At 46.1% G+C, this 15,860-nt stretch overlaps 1 protein-coding gene across 2 annotated transcripts in view; it reads left to right on the top strand.

Moving 5' to 3' along the window:
• LOC144805272 (membrane-spanning 4-domains subfamily A member 4A-like) overlaps positions 1–15,860 on the top strand; it is a 161,519-nt gene that overhangs the window by 86,542 nt on the left and 59,117 nt on the right. For both annotated transcript variants that reach the window (XM_078671954.1, XM_078671953.1), the window contains one exon: positions 1,528–1,584. In XM_078671954.1, the coding sequence (XP_078528080.1) occupies positions 1,528–1,584 (57 nt within the window). The remainder of the gene's footprint in view (positions 1–1,527; positions 1,585–15,860) is intronic.

Genomic DNA, 15,860 nt, shown 5'->3' with positions numbered 1-15,860 from the left:
GTACATCTAGCCCCAAATGCTTAGCAGTGGTAACAGCCCATCTAGGAAGACAACAAATTAATTTCTTCCCATATCCATACGATTGGCTTATCAAAGCCAACACACATCTTCTTTGTCAAAAATATACTAAAATAACTATAAATCTCCTACATCAGCTGAGATTAACAGTCAGCGCCCAGAAATCCCATCTTCAAACCTCACAACTTCAACCAAGTCTAGGAGCTATAATCAACACTCAAACAGGCCTAGGCTATCCAAATGCAGCCAGAATTCAACATTTGCTTCTACAATTTCAACTTAATCAGTGTTTAACAGTCAAAACTTTCATGTGTCTCCTAGGGATGATGGCATCATGCATTGACATAGTGCCTCATGCAAAAATAAACATGCGCCCTCTCCAGGAATGTTTAGCACAACAGTGGATTCAGTCACAGGGTCAACTACACAATCTAGTCATGGTAGACAGCTGCACCCATGACTCTCTGCAGTGGTGGAACACACAAAACTTGTCGAAGTGGTGGCTGTTTGTCGACCCGTCGTGCTAACAGCAGATGCATTCTTCACAGGATGGAGAGCTCATCTACAACATCTAACAGTTCAGGATTTCTGGAACACCAAACACTAGAATCGCCACATCAACTACCTAGAGCTTCAAGATATTCGCCTAGCATTGAAAGCATTTCTACCTCACCTTACGGACAACGTTGTTCTAGTCCAGACGGACAATATGACAGCCATACTATAAACAAAAACAAGGGGGGACACTCGCTACAGTTGTCATGCCTCTCTCAGACCATTTGGCATTACATCACACACAATGTCCATGTACTAGAAGAACTCCTCCCGGGGCCGGACAACAACTTTGCTGACCTCCTCAGCAGGATTCGACAAGTCCACGAGTGGGAACTCCAACCTTAAAGTCCTACTCCCATACTTCAACAAATGGAGATTTCCACAAATAGACCTTTTTGCGACGGACATAGAATGCAAAATGCCCAATGTTCGCCTCCAGGTTCCCACACCCGCTATCCTGCAGCAATGTTCTATGGATGTATTGGTCAGTAAGATTTGCCTACGCTTTTCCGCCTCTCCCTCTTCTTCCATTTCTGGTTTGGAAGCTTAGGCAGTTGTCTCCCACCCTCATTCTAATAGCTGCCACATGGGCTCATCAACCAAATTCTTTAGACATTATTGCACATGCATGCTCCAACCCGAAGAGACAAAGGAATAAATGTCGCTCCCAATAGATCTGTGGTAATTTTACAAAACACAGATGTTCACGTGAGATTGAAAACATGTTTGATAATATTTTTGTGTGCCGATATAGGAACTCAGTTTTACGACTTACAACCTTTCCTACTAGATAATTATAGTTTTTTTCTCTCTTTTTGTTTTCTGCAAAGTTCTCCAGTTTGTCTGGTGCAACGTCTCTGCTCTGTAAATATCTAAAATAAAGGATGGGTGGATGGATGGATATAGGTGGATGGATGGATGGCTAAATCTAATTGACTTTCCTTTGTTTTACAGTACATTATTTCTGGGGCAATTTCGGTGGCAGCTGAGAAGAAAGGGACTTCAGGGCTGGTAAGTTTGGTGTTGACAAGAAGCTCAATGTTTCTGCCTGGAGAGTTTCTATGATTAAAGGGAAATGGTTCTGTCTACGGGTTTTGTTTCTATTCTGACGTGGGAAATGCTTTTAGAAAATGTTTTCCCCATTTTTTTTAAATAGGAGCTCTGTTGACAAGTGACTGTGATCCCAGAACTTGAGAGGTGATTAGTTCACACCAGCCCGAGGTTTAACATACAGAACAAGTCAATCACTAAAAGCTGGGGGCTTTCCCCAGTTATTGGTCACTTTCCATGTGGTAGTTGTAATGTTTGCCAGTTCAGCAAAGAAACCACGTTTTTAGTTCGGGGCAAGAAGGTACATAATGGTGATATCCCATATACCCAACTCATCAAATAATTATATCATAGCACTCTTTGATTTTGCGTTCATTCTTTTATGCCCAATTCTGTTCTTACTACTGAGGTGTTGCCGTCAGGTAATAGCGATGTCGTTGTTGGTGTAGGTATTTTCTCCATGTACCTTATCATGCCCTTTTTCCACAATGATATGACTGTGTTGTTGACGGTGGCTATATCTGTTGATGCCATAACAGTCCAGAGGGATCCTCTATATACACAATAGGTTTTTCTCCATATTTACAGCTTCCCGGTTGTTATCCGACCAGTATTTCCCCTCTTACAAAATGTACATTTGCATCTAATTTCCCACCCCCCAGGCTCAATCTCCTGACTGTAAGTGCAGACTCCTCAGGTTACCACAAGATTAGATGGGCCAAGGATTATCAGTTGACTCTTTAATTTGTATATAGTTGGTGGTTGCCTTAGTAAAAAAATTGTAGGACATTTGTGTGGTTCCTCAGTAGTGCACTCCTACTTCATCGATTCCAAAACATCTACATAACACTACATAAAAAAAACTTAATTTACTATGTTAGAGATAGGGGTTTATGAGGATTTCTTTAGTGTTAGTGCTTAAGAAGAATTATTCTTAGGATACGGTTTAGGATTATGCTTAGAGTAAGGGCTAGGGCTATGCTTAGGGTTGGGCCGACGGTGAGAGAAATGCTTAGTATTAGACTTAGGATCAGGTTAGGGTAAGTTGTAGGGTAAAAGCTAGGCTTAGGCTCATAGTTATGCTTATGGTGAGGCTTAGGGTTAAGCTTAGGTTCAGGGTGAGGTTTCAGTTAGCATTAATGCCAGGGTAAGAGTTAGGCTTAAGCTTATGGTAAGACTTAGGCTTAGGGTGAAATTGATGCTTAGCATTAGACCGGGTTAGGTTTAAGTAAGAGTATATTCTAGGGTAAGAGGGGAAGCTTAAGCTAATGGTTGGGCTTAGGGCAAGGGGATTACTTACTGTTAGGCTTTGGTTCAGGTTCTGGGTTAGAGTAAATGGTAGGAGAAGGGTAGGATTAAGTTACGGTCTTGGTAGACTTCAGGTTTATTGGTGACCGAATATCCCCAAATTCTAGAGGAAACTAAATACAATATAAAGTGCTCAGGCTGAATCTCCTCTACGGTCGATCCCACTGAGAAGAAAATTCTGATGCTAGATTCCACTCAGTGTTTAGTGTTTCCTACAGAAACTGTAAGGTCAAGAGATCCAGCTGCTATACATTTTTGAGGGGCACAAATAATTTTACTTTAAAAAAAAAGAAGATTAAGCAGAAGGTAAAGAACATCTGACTGAGCAAATGTCTCTCTTTCTTCCTTTTAGAAGAAAAATGGAAACCCTTCTTGTTTGAACTCTACTTGAGCTAAATCCTACAGAAAATATACTTATATGAGCATAACACTTTCCCCATTTATTCCTTAGATATTAGGTATAGCCTAGATAGCGCATGCGCTTTCGCAAGACCTGGTGTCAACACTGTACTGAGTGTAATCCTGCCTGCTGCTTGGGATTGGTTCACTCCTCTACTACTCTTCTTTCCTGGCTTCTTATTGGTTACTTGTCCAGATACATCATTTCCGGTTTTGCCAAACAGCACTGACCAACTACAGCTTACTTACACTGTAGCTGGTTAGTTCTTCCTTTAGGGACTACATGGTTTATTTTCTGCTTGTTCTTTAGCCCGATAGTTGAACCGCGAGTTTGATGCAAGTACACTAGAGCTCTTATGTGGTGATTTACAGGGAGTGGTTTAAATGGGGGTTAGTCCTACATGCGGGAGTGCGGTCTAAAGAAGTTGAATGGTGTAATGCTTATGCATTGGAATGAGGTATTTTTATTGGTTTAGCTTTCGTTTTTATAAAGCAGTCTGATGCACATCCTATTAAAGAGTAGCATCAGCTCCTTCATATGTGATGAGGTGAGTGGAGTTCACGCACGTTTGGCACGTATGCTGTTTCGTTCGTAAGCATTGCTGCTTTAAAGACTGCAAAGACCGTGCCGTTGCCATGAACTTTGGATATCAAGAGAGTAGGTTCGGAATTGCGACCACTTGGGACACCATTTTGAAGAGGTCAAACTCTTTTACGTACCATTTCCTGTTGTTGCTTTCAATAGGAACTGAATTGCACCAAATTTACCAACGCCATCTGGAAATGCTAAATATACCAAGTTTTACAAAGAGCCGTTGTTGATTGTGCACCCAGGCCATATGTTGACAGGGATAACAGATGGCGAAATCTGGAGATGATATCGCCTCCACCTTCCAGTAACTCCATCTGGTCGAGTATCACAGGTTCATAGTGCAAGCTGCAAGAAACCGCCAGTTGTTCCAACTTAACAAAAAACTGTTACTTTATTTTTTTACTTCCTTTTTGTAAGTAGAAAAAAGGCGTCTGAAAGAGACATAAGACAAGCATTGAAAATCCAATAGGTCTTGCCTTTAATTAAGTTAAAGCCATTTGCTTTGCTAATGGTATTGTATAGCAAAGCAAATGGCTTTACCTTAATGACCACAGGCCTCAGGGAACACAAACACAGCTCCCAGAGGAGGCTCACAAGCACATGCCCCAGGGGAGGAGAAGAGCTAGGGATGTGGAAAGACCAGGGTATCTATGGGTTAAGAAACACTATAGGTGCCAGGGGAGGGTAAAGACCAGCCTGTGAAAGAGCAGTTGGCATACCACAGGTGACACCTGACCAGGGGTACGAGAAGTGCCACTGGCTGGAGCTGGTGAAAAAGCACAGGTCCCTCGGATGGCAGGGGTGAGAAGTTACCCACTGGGGGTGTGGGGGAGATAGGGCGGTGTGGAGGCTACAAGCCTCACGAGGAAGGAGGGTACCAGGCCAGAAATGGTGAGAACGGGGACAGGGCAAGGAAGAGTCGGTTAAAACAAAAAAAATCTTTCCCTGGTTAATACAATATACATAGGTGCAATATGCGGCACAGCACTGTGCTGTGTGCACCAGATATGTCATATATGGCTCTGTCACCAAGCCCACAAGCACAGAATATTCTCACCCCTTCCCCGTCATATTACATGACTCCCAGGAGACAGATATTCCACATATGGGTTCATGAGACCCCTGTAGCAATCCACGACCCCCCCTCCCTTCTAGCGCTTCCAGCTCCCCTCCCACTCTCTTAAAAATCCAAGTTCTCCATACCTCTGCCCCCCCATGGTACAGCGCGCTGGCCCCTCGGATACAGGTGGGCGCTTGTTCCTGGATCACAGCTTCAATCAGGTCTCCCACTGCTGGCGAGGACAGCTTGAAAGGGCCGGAAAGCGGGGTCCATGGAGCACAGGAAGGCACTGTGTCTACAGGCGAGTGGTGGGTCCTGTGCCTACAGGCGAGTGGTGGGTCCTGTGCCTACAGGTGAGTTGTGGGTCCTGTGCCTACAGGCGAGTTGTGGATCCCGTGTCTACAGGCGAGTGATAGGTACCGTGTCTGCAGGCGAGTGGTGGGTCCTGTGCCTACAGGCGAGTGGTGGGTCCTGTGCCTACAGGCGAGTGGTGGGTTCTGTACTTAAAGGTGAGTCCTGTGTCTACAGGCGAGTGGTAGGTCCTGTGTCTATTGGCGAGTGGTGGGTCCTGTATCTACAGGCGAGTGATAGGACACGTGTTACCTCTGAGTCCAGCTGAGTGTTAGGTCCTCTGTGTACTGACGAGTGCAGGGCCCGCTGGGTCCTCTGTGTACGGGTGAGTGAAGAGTCCTCAGGGTACAGATGAGCACAGAATCCCCCGTGTACAGATGCGTACGGAATCCCCTGTGTTCAGATGAGCAGAGAATCCTCTGTGTCCAGATGAGTGGAGGGACTTCTGTGTACAAACTGGAGCTGGGTCCTCTGTGTACCGATCAGTATAGAATCATGTGTACAGATGGATGCTGAGTCTCCTGTGTACAGATGTGTGAGGGGTGGGTGTAGCTCCTTCTCTCCGTACAGGTGTCTTCGGTCCCCCTCCTCCAGGCGCACCTGCTGCGGTGTAATATTTGATTAAATATTGCAGCAGCCTCCCTGCTCCGTACCTGTGTGCTAACTCGCCTGCCTCGGGCAGGTGAGCCCGGGAAACCCCACCCGTCCCTCACTAATCACATCCTAGATCGGAGCTCAAGCCACCTCAATCCTACAAGGAGCCCCGCCCATCCCACACCGGACCCCACCCAGCGCAAGGGTAACCCCACCAGACCGCGAGCGCATCCCCACCAGAAACTCGAGAGGTACCATGCCACAAAGAAGCAGCACACCTATTTGTGTGTTTCGTGTTGAATTCTGGTAGTCGTGATTCTGTACCTGCAAATGGAGGAAGAGGAAAGAAACCTGCTAGAACCAGAATGAAAATAAAGTCCCACAAGCGAGTGACTTGACCCCAAACACCAGACATGGAAACCTCTGTGACACGGTAATGCACAGTGACCTGGCACGACGAATAGTGCCAGCACTTTTCAGATACGTAAAGACACTATCAGCATTGCACTTCTCAATAAGGTTGCAGCACCTTTAGTATACCTCCACCAAAATGCGCTTCAAGGTTAGGAAGAAGCAGGGTTAGAGTGCAATGCAAAATAGCCCTTCCCCCCCGCAGCAATATCAGCAATATTCTTGAGCACCAAGCCCTACATCTGGTTGTCTGGGTGGGGTAGGGGCGGCATGCTTGCAGATGGGGGCAGACGCTCACTTTTCCGCTTGTAGCAGTGACCCAGATACTTCCTAAGCAGAAAGGCTCACCTCCTTGCCAGTGCCTCCCTAAGTTGCCTGCGTATGCATGCATGGGACAGCCTGCTTTCTTTTACGTTTGTGGCGGCACATTGAGGTTGGCGCCATATGCCAGAGCGCCAAGTCCTATTTCTGGGAGTCGGAGGAGGGGCAGGGTCGGCATGGGTAGCATGCGTGCGCATGGGGGGAACCGCTGTGTTGCTATGCATTCCAGGTGGTAGCCTCCCACCACAAGCTGTAGGTGCTGATGGACACACCCAATAGGCTGAGGCCATGACCTGTTGTGCGATCCCACCAAGCGGAGAGTGAGCAGCACGGCCTCATTGCCTTCCCCCATACAACACTTGTCCACGTGGGCAGAGGCTCCGTCTCAGGACGAAAGTAGCGCACGGTAGACCCCCGTGCCCATCTGCTGCAATCATGACTCCCCAGGAACAGCGGTGGAGCGAGTCTCGCAGCGCTCGCTTGTCCCCCCACTCAACCGATGCCCCGCCTTAAGCCCGGCAAGCTCAGCCAAGTCGTGCTCCAACCGCACCCCACATGATGCGAAGGGAGCATGGCTGAGGAAAGCTGCTCTACCCTGGGTGATGCCCCAGAGAAGGGGACGGGGCGCACTCACCGCGATACAGATCAGGGATCTCCCAGGGCACGTATGGTTCCTGCCGTGACGAGGAGGGCCCACACACTCTTGTGGATCCTCCCTGCACCCTGTGAACAACTTAAGGGGCAACTAACCCCCAGTCCGTGGGCCCAGAGATCACGCTCACTTACCCCCGCGACCGAGACAAAGAGACCTCCGGCTGCCAAAACCCATGGCCCACAACTTCGGCCCTTCACATCGGGACCCGCATCACCCGCAACTTGTAGGTTTGAAATGCCGGTATGCCCTACGGCTCATGCGCGCCCCCCGGGGCAAGCAGCACTCAGTGATGAGAGGGGAAACTGCACTAATGACGACGGGACTCATATCCACCCACAGGTCGCGCCACCCGCAGATGTTTCTCTTTTTCTGCAGTCCCACTCGGATGGGCTCGGCCGGACTTCCTGCTGATGTAAAAGGTTTATTATCTTCTTTATGGGGCCATCTGTTTGGACCCATAAAGAAGATAAGAAACCTTTTACGCCAGCAGTAAGTCGGGGAAGTCCGTCCGAGTGGGACGGACTACAAAGAGAAAAGTGTACATCACAGGACGCTCTTTTCCAATGACTGGCCACTGTTTACCCTAAACGGTGACGCCAGCCAATGGAAAAGAGGGGCGGGGCTTAAATCCTGCTAGGTGAAGTCACCTAAAATCATAAAATCTTACCCGCGAGACTGCGCATGCGCAGCCATCGCAGGCCGAGACCTAAAAAACGATACCGCCAACACAAATTAAACTGACTATTGGAAATGAGGACGACAGGTTAACCGAGCCCGTCCGGGCTCGTTTGAATAGAATCATGGTTTTTACGGACGTGTAATTTCTAAGGCAACATTTTCATAATCGCACAGAACCAGTTATGGCATCTGTTGCCATTGCAAATTGTGCTAATATACGAACTTTCACTCATTGTTATCTCTATTTCTTTAGCGAGCATGTTTTTCAACTGGATGACAAATTACTGCATTGTGGTTAAATTCATTATATTTGTATTGTCTCCACCACGCGCGACGCAAATGCCCCTTCCATGAGGCACAGGGTCAAGACTGATTATCATATGGCTGGGTCCAAACTGGGGTGGCGTAGTGGGCAAAAGAATGATGGATTTAACCCAAATCTCTTGACTGGGGGAGAATGTTTGCATTGTCAGCATTCCGTCCATCATTTGTTTGCTGCAACACTTTTAGCCCTAAGTGGGATGGGTATGCCCAGACATGGGTCCCTTGCTCACTGTGACACTGGATTCAAGCTAGCCTGACTGAAGAAGGGTGACATTCCCTGAAACCGGTCCCAGGATGCTTGTTCCTGGTCCAGGGAGAACCCGGCCTGGCAGTACGGTCTGGACTGTTCCCATGAGGTGCAGGGTCAAGACTTTGCATATGGCTGAGTCCAAACTGGGGTGGCATTGTGGGCAAAAAAATAATGGATTTAACCCAGATCTTTTGACTGGGGGGAGAATGTTTGCATTGTCAGCATTCCATCCATCATTTGTTTGCTGCAACACTTTTAGCCCTAAGTGGGATGGGTATGCCCAGACATGGGTACCTTGCTCACTGTGACACTGGATTTAAGCTAGCCTGACTGCAGAAGGGTGACATGCCCTGAAACCGGTCCCAGGATGCTTGTTTCTGGTCCAGGGAGAACCCGGCCTGGCAGTTCGGTCTGGACTGTTCCCATGAGGTGCAGGGTCAAGACTTTGCATATGGCTGAGTCCAAACTGGGGTGGCAGAGTGGGCAAATCAACGATGGATTTAAGCCAGATCTTTTGACTGAGGGAGAATGTTTGCATTGTCAGCATTCCGTCCATCATTTGTTTGCTGCAACACTTTTAGCCCTAAATGGGATGGGTATGCCCAGACATGGTTCCTTTGCTCACTGTGACACTGGATTCAAGCTAGCCTGACTGAAGAAGGGTGACATACCCTGAAACCGGTCCCAGGATGCTTGTTTCTGGTCCAGCGAGAACCCGGCCTGGCAGTTCGGTCTGGACTGTTCCCATGAGGTGCAGGGTCAAGACTTTGCATATGGCTGAGTCCAAACTGGGGTGGCAGTGTGGGCAAATCAACGATGGATTTAACCCAGATCTTTTGACTGGGGAGAATGTTTGCATTGTCAGCATTCCGTCCATCATTTGTTTGCTGTAACACCTTCCATTTGTGAGTCATAGTACCGATTCTGTGAAGGGCAATAAGCCAAAGTGCTAATTTAGCACTCCTTGGTTTGTGTGAGGGATTTTTTTATTTTAAGATCTCTTTGATAAATACATACATTTAGATAATAGATAATGTATTTTTTTTTTCAGTTTAATAAGGTTTTTATTTTGTTTAAGAAAAATAGTACAGTATAATATAACAGCATGACATAGAACAGAACCAATATGCGATAATCATAAAAGATAAGTGGAGATGAAAAAAGGTTCAGAGAAAATATGAAAGGGAAGAAAATAGTAGAGAGAAAGAAAGAGAAGAAAAGAAGAGAGAAAAAGAAGAAGAGAGAGAAAAAGGAGGGAAAGGTTAGGGAGGGGGATAAGAGGATAAGAAAGTAGAGAAAGGTAGCCAGGTAAGGTCAGATTTAATTTTTAAGGTGACAGAAGAAGAAGAAGCAATAGCAATTCTGTGCTCATCACATACAAAATTCCACCATGTATGCACAGACAATTTAGAGTTGTCCTTCCAACAAGACAAAATTACTTTGAAAGCAGTTGCAATGAGAAGATCAAACAATTTAGCGTTATAAGAATGTAAGTCCAAATCATCAGATAGGGAACCTAAAAAAATATGCAACGATGAAAATGGTTCAGAGAAATGAAAAATACGCATGCAATATTTCCAAACTGCGTTCCAAAAAGTGAGAACTGATGGGCAATCAAATAAGAGGTGATTAAGTGTGCCTGGGTGAGAGGAACAGGACCAACAAAGGGGTGAGGAGGAAGGGGAGAATTTTGTTATGCTTACGGGGGTAATTAGTGCTCTATGGTAAAGAAAAAAAAGTGACTGAGTAATACGGGCTGAAATCGAAGTCCTAAACAGTTTAGACCATAAGCGATCCCAAACATCAACAGATAACGAAAAAGATAAATCAGTTTCCCAAACAGTTTCAGTAACAGTTTTAGGCCTAAGGCCAACATTCTCTAATAACAGTTTATAAATTAGAGCAGCTTTGGGTATTTGTTGAGTAAACATAGTATATAATGGAGTGGAAGGAGTAAGGGAAGGAAGGAAATCAAAAGTAGGAAGGGTAGATAGGTGAGATAAAATGGCAGAAGTAATAATGTCAAATTCTTTGCGAAAATGTGCAGGTAAATCAAAAATAGTTTGCAATACATCAAATGAAATAATGGATGAATCAGAAAAAAATTGGTACACAAACATAATATCCTTTTCTTTCCAATTTTAAGATCTCTTTGATAAATACATACATTTAGATAATAGATAATGTATTTTTGATGCCGTGTGTGGCATTAGCTCGAGTGGCACACCTCAAGATCTGCTATGGGAAACCTATTCTTAGTCAGCACTAAGGAATACCTTAGGCAGCACAGCACCAGTCATAGTAAGATCATTTTAAAAATGTGATACTTTCTGAACACCAAGGTCTTGCTTTCTCCTTTCCATCAAAGTGGAAGAAAGAAGCAGTGTAATTTAGTAAAGCACCGCTGCTTGCTAGTCAGACACACAGTCAAAAACAGTTATTTCCTGGCCATTTTTGCAACTGCCTTGCTTGGTAATAAAAAATAATAATACATTTTTTGTACATAGTTGAATCCCAAATCTTCTACTAGGTCCGTCCTACTGTTCACACTTTCTAGCTGCAGTTTTAATTATAGGTTTTTCTATAGGTCATCAAACCATTGTCAACATATTTTCAAAGTGGCATTAATAAACTGCTTGAGACAAAAAAAAAGTGCTTCCTTTACAGCGCCAATAGCTCTAAATCAAGCAAATGCGAAACCTATTGCATTTCCAATGCTTGTTTTTGAATGTCCTAGCTGTTCAAGATGTTAACAATCTAATATATAACTCCTTCTCGTCCACCTCCTCTCACTGATAATGATGTTGAAGCAGAACAATATTTGTTAAGTGTAAATTGGTGACCTGGTGCTAGAATTCATGAGCAGCAACATGCGATCTTAGTAAGGAAAAAGCCAGAATTCTAGGTTCTTTCAAAACTTTACAAAATGTTCCTTTTCCCTCATAGACTGCAGGCGGAAGTTCCATAATGTAGGTGCTGGTATCGAGCTAGCCCTAACACCTAGCTTTGTGTACCTGAAACTAGGTACTTCCATTAGCCTGCTGTCCCCAGATTGAAGAGCACAATTTAGGACATGTTTTTTTAGACTGTGCAACAAGAACAATGGATGAACTTTATTATAAGTACTGTGACACGTATACAATGTTTTGAAAATAATCTGTTGCTGGACTGGAAGCTGGTGAAGCCTTATAAGATGCTGCCACGTTGAGCTTTGAGATGGTACCACTAACAGAACCCTGGACACAGCATCCTGAGCTTTTTTTAGTTCAATAAAAGACTATTAATCATAATATAAGGTAAAAATACATAATACAGTAAAAGAAATATGAGGGAGAACAAAAGGGGGGAAGGGAGGGAAGGGGTAGCATAGGGAGAATAATCAGAACACAATATAGAAATAAAGGAACGATAATAAACATATCATGAGTAATAGAAAGTAAAAAGAGAGGGTACAATAATTATACAATAAAAATAAATGCAATTGAAGTTATGCAGTTAAATATTGTAACAAAGAAAGGGGAATGATAAAGGGCATCAAGGGGGTTTGGAAACCTCCTGTTGAGCAGGTCGTGGGCTAAAGGAACGAGTTGTACAATTATCCAAATACATCGTAACAGGAAGCCATAAATCTGCACGTTTGGCTGCCATCTGGGCAGGAAAAACAAAAGCAGTGTCAAGCCTATGATTATGACAAACATTATACCACCATGCTTTGAAAGTAATAGTAGAGGAAGATTTCCAATTAATAGTGATTTGTTGAAACGCAACAGCCAATAGTAAATCAACAATACGAACATAAAGATCAGTCTCATTCCAACAAGGAGAAAGACTTCCCAAAAAGATATGGGTGGGAGAGAAGGGAAAAAAGTGCAAAAAATAACATTAATTTGCGCCCAAACTTGTAACCAAAAGGCATGTACATTCTTGCAGAGAAACAACATATGAAATAAAGTGGCATTAGGTAGGGAGCAAGACCAGCAAATATCTGGGGGGGCAGGGAATCGTTTATGAAGGGTAGAAGGAGTCTGAAGTAATCGGTTATATATGAAAAATACAGATTGCGTCAAGGACGCCGACCTAGAGGTTTTACGGACCTTTGTCCAAATTATATCCCAAAGAGATATTGGCCATGAAGTGGAGAGATCATTTTCCCAATGCTCCTCCACCTTGGACTTGGGTCTGGGGAGTGTATGTGTATGAAGGTGCCTGTAAATAACAGAAGCTTTAGGAAGGGTCCGTAGGATAGAATAAAGTTGGAGAGTAGAATCAGGTAAAATGGGAGAAGGGGCTGCCTTGGAGAGTCTCGTATAGGTCTCCATGACCGTTGCTTTAAGGAGGAGATATTTGGGAGCAAAGGAGAGGGGCAAATCAAAGGTGGAACAAAGGGTATGGAAAGGCAAAAAGGTAGATTGTGAGAAAAGCTGCGATATCCAAAGCAAACCCTTGGATCTCCAAGAACTCCAGTAAAAGGGTTTACCTCGGATTAAAAGGTGTTTGTTATGCCAAATAGTGGATGAAAGGAAGTCGGCAATATTCCCAGGGGGGGAGGATTAGAGGATAGGAGGAGTTTGACAGTGAATTTGTGGATAAGAGTAGGATTTGAGGAAGGTTTGCGTGAAAAAGAGAGATATTCAGCAAAGGAGAAAGGGGACAGAAAAAGGCGTTCAACCTTGGTCCACAGAGGGCAAGGGGAATCAGGGTCCTGTAACCAAAAGGAGGCTTGACGCAACAAAAAAGCTTTGTGGTAGGCCGGGAAGTCCGGAAAATTGACTCCACCTTCAGAAGCAGGGCGAATGAGTCTAGCAAGGGACATTCTGGGTTTTTTGTTATGCCATAAAAAAGAGGACAAGACTGAGTTGATTTTCTTTAAAAATTTGGCTGGGATAGAGATGGGAATATTTGAGAGGGTATATAGAACAATGGGGGATAACATCATCTTGATAGTATCTAAACGGCCCCACCAGGATAGGTAAAGAGGATGCCATTTGGTTGTGAGATCGGATAATTTCTGAATGCACTTGGTAAGGCAAAGGGAAACAGTATCAGGGATGGCAGAGGTGATGTGTAAACTGTTGGAACCGGAGGACTCTGGTTGGCACAGGTATGCACTTGTGACAAGCAGGGACCCTCAGCTCCACGTCAGGGCAAGGGAACTACTCCTTAGAATAACCCCTGCTCACCCTCTAGGTAGTGTGGCGCGAGCAGACAAGTCTAATCCTCAGGGCGATAGTAGGTTAAGCATTTATGATCACACACAGTAAACCCACTGACCCACCACAATTGGACACCAGTCACGTAGTTGTATCAAAAATACGTATATTTTATATAAAAGATAGATTCAAGCAGGATTATCACAAGACCATATACATGTAACGATTCGAGGCCAACAGATGATACTTAGGCAAGCTTTAGTCTTCAAATGTTTGTTTGTTCAGCAAGGTACGATGACAGGGAAATAAGAACGTTGCGGACCCTGGATCCGATGTGAACTCGGGACGGAGTTCAAGTGTACCTTGCTGGTGGAAGTCCGAGGCGTTTCAGGCGCGACTGGTGAGGGCGGACTCCGAACGAGGCCGACGGTTCTCCAGAGGATCTCTCCGGCTCAGGTCCCCCCTCGAGGTGCGAGGTGGAGGAGCAGGACTGTGGAGGGTTGCGGCGATCCGGGGTCGATGCAGCTCACGGGGCGAGGCGCCGTTCAGGCCTGCGGGGCGTACTACTTCTTAGCACGCTGGGTTGTACTCGTTTATCTGTGAGGGGCGTCACGTTCTACGGCAGACGGGTGCAACACCAGGCTTCCGGTACCACTGTACGGGGAGGCCTTTCTTGAGGTGCAACACGGGTCTTGGTATGCAGAAGGGCAAAGCGAGACAGTCGGGTAAGTTACGACGTACGGACCGTCTGAGGCTATGGAATGCGTTCCGTGCAGATTTCGGCGGGAGAATATGAGAGGTGCCCAACGCTATCCGATAGCGGCGAGGTGACAGGAGAGCAGGCGGCCCGGCACTGAAGCGGAGAGCGACTCGGGGATGAGCGGGCTCTCTACGGCGGGGCGACCAGGCTCCGAGCGGTCACGACTTGGGAGGGGGCGAAGGCACCCGAGTCACAACTCCGGCGAGGGATAAGAACTAAGGCCCAACAGCAGACGGGCACAAGCAGATAGAACCCAATGGTCCTGGAGTTCCGTTCAGGGAGCAAGCTCTCGATCAAGCCCTTGGAGATCGTTTCAGGCACAAGTCTACAAAGTCCTTTCTGGTCCTTTCCTCTCCGTTCTCAGCAAGGCACCACTGCAGGCCAGTCTCACAGGATTCAGACCGGTTTCTGTCCTTCAGCTTCTCTTGGTCCTTCTAGTCAGGGAGAGGTTCGTCGTGGTCAAAACTGGATCTGATTTGTAAGGAGCGGACCTCCTATATTTATACTGCGATTCTTTTGTCTTTGCAGGCCAGGGGGCCTGAGCCTAGTTCAACCCGGCTCTGGAGTACTCTGTTTACAGGAAGCTGCCGTCTTCTTTCAGAGTGCGGGCAGGGACATCAGACGCTCCGCAGGGGGGTGGAGCCAGCATTGTGGTGGTGGAGCACAACCCTACTCAGAGTCAAGGACTACTCCGCCCACCCATCCTGGTGCAAGCACCTTATTTACCACCTGGGGGTCCCAACTGTCCCCGGGAATCTCCCAGCCCTGTCACTCACACAAACCCAGACAACAGATACACATCCTGGCAGAGGTGGGCTAAATAGTTAGGCACGCAAAGGCTATCTTTCTAAAAGTAGCATTTGCAAACACAGGATATTAAAATAAACCTTACTAAAGGAAGTATTTTATTATTCTGAGTTCAGGCATACTAGACTCGACATGCTACCATGTTCCCTGAGTCTGCCAGGACTATAGCGTGTAATAGCTCCGACAGCTCATCTTGGCCTAAGAGAACCGGTAGCCCTTCCATAGTGAAGAACGAAAAGGGCGGTAATTCACTATGAGTGCATGCCACACTCTAGGCTTGTCCTACCTTACGCTTCAATGCACCCTGCCCGTAGGCCTACCGTAGGGGTGACTGATATGGAGTTTAGGGAAGGGACTGGCAAGTGTGGGCACTTGCGCAGTCAGCGTGACAGTCCGGGACTGTACGCGGGGTCTGCAATGACGGACCCGAGTCATGTCTTTACGAGGCCGCTTCTGTGGGTGACGCAGCCAGCGCTGCAGGCCCACTAGCAGCATTTGTATCAACAAGCCCCGGCACTCCTCGTGCACGTTACTGGGGACTGACAGTAAACCAAATAAGCCAATCGTGGAAATCAAT

Source organism: Lissotriton helveticus, chromosome 1_2 (assembly GCF_964261635.1).
Source record: "Lissotriton helveticus chromosome 1_2, aLisHel1.1, whole genome shotgun sequence".
Lineage (NCBI taxonomy): Eukaryota > Metazoa > Chordata > Amphibia > Caudata > Salamandridae > Lissotriton > Lissotriton helveticus.
The sequence above is the reverse complement of the archived record's forward strand: the minus strand, read 5'-3'. Positions and strand labels throughout refer to the sequence as shown.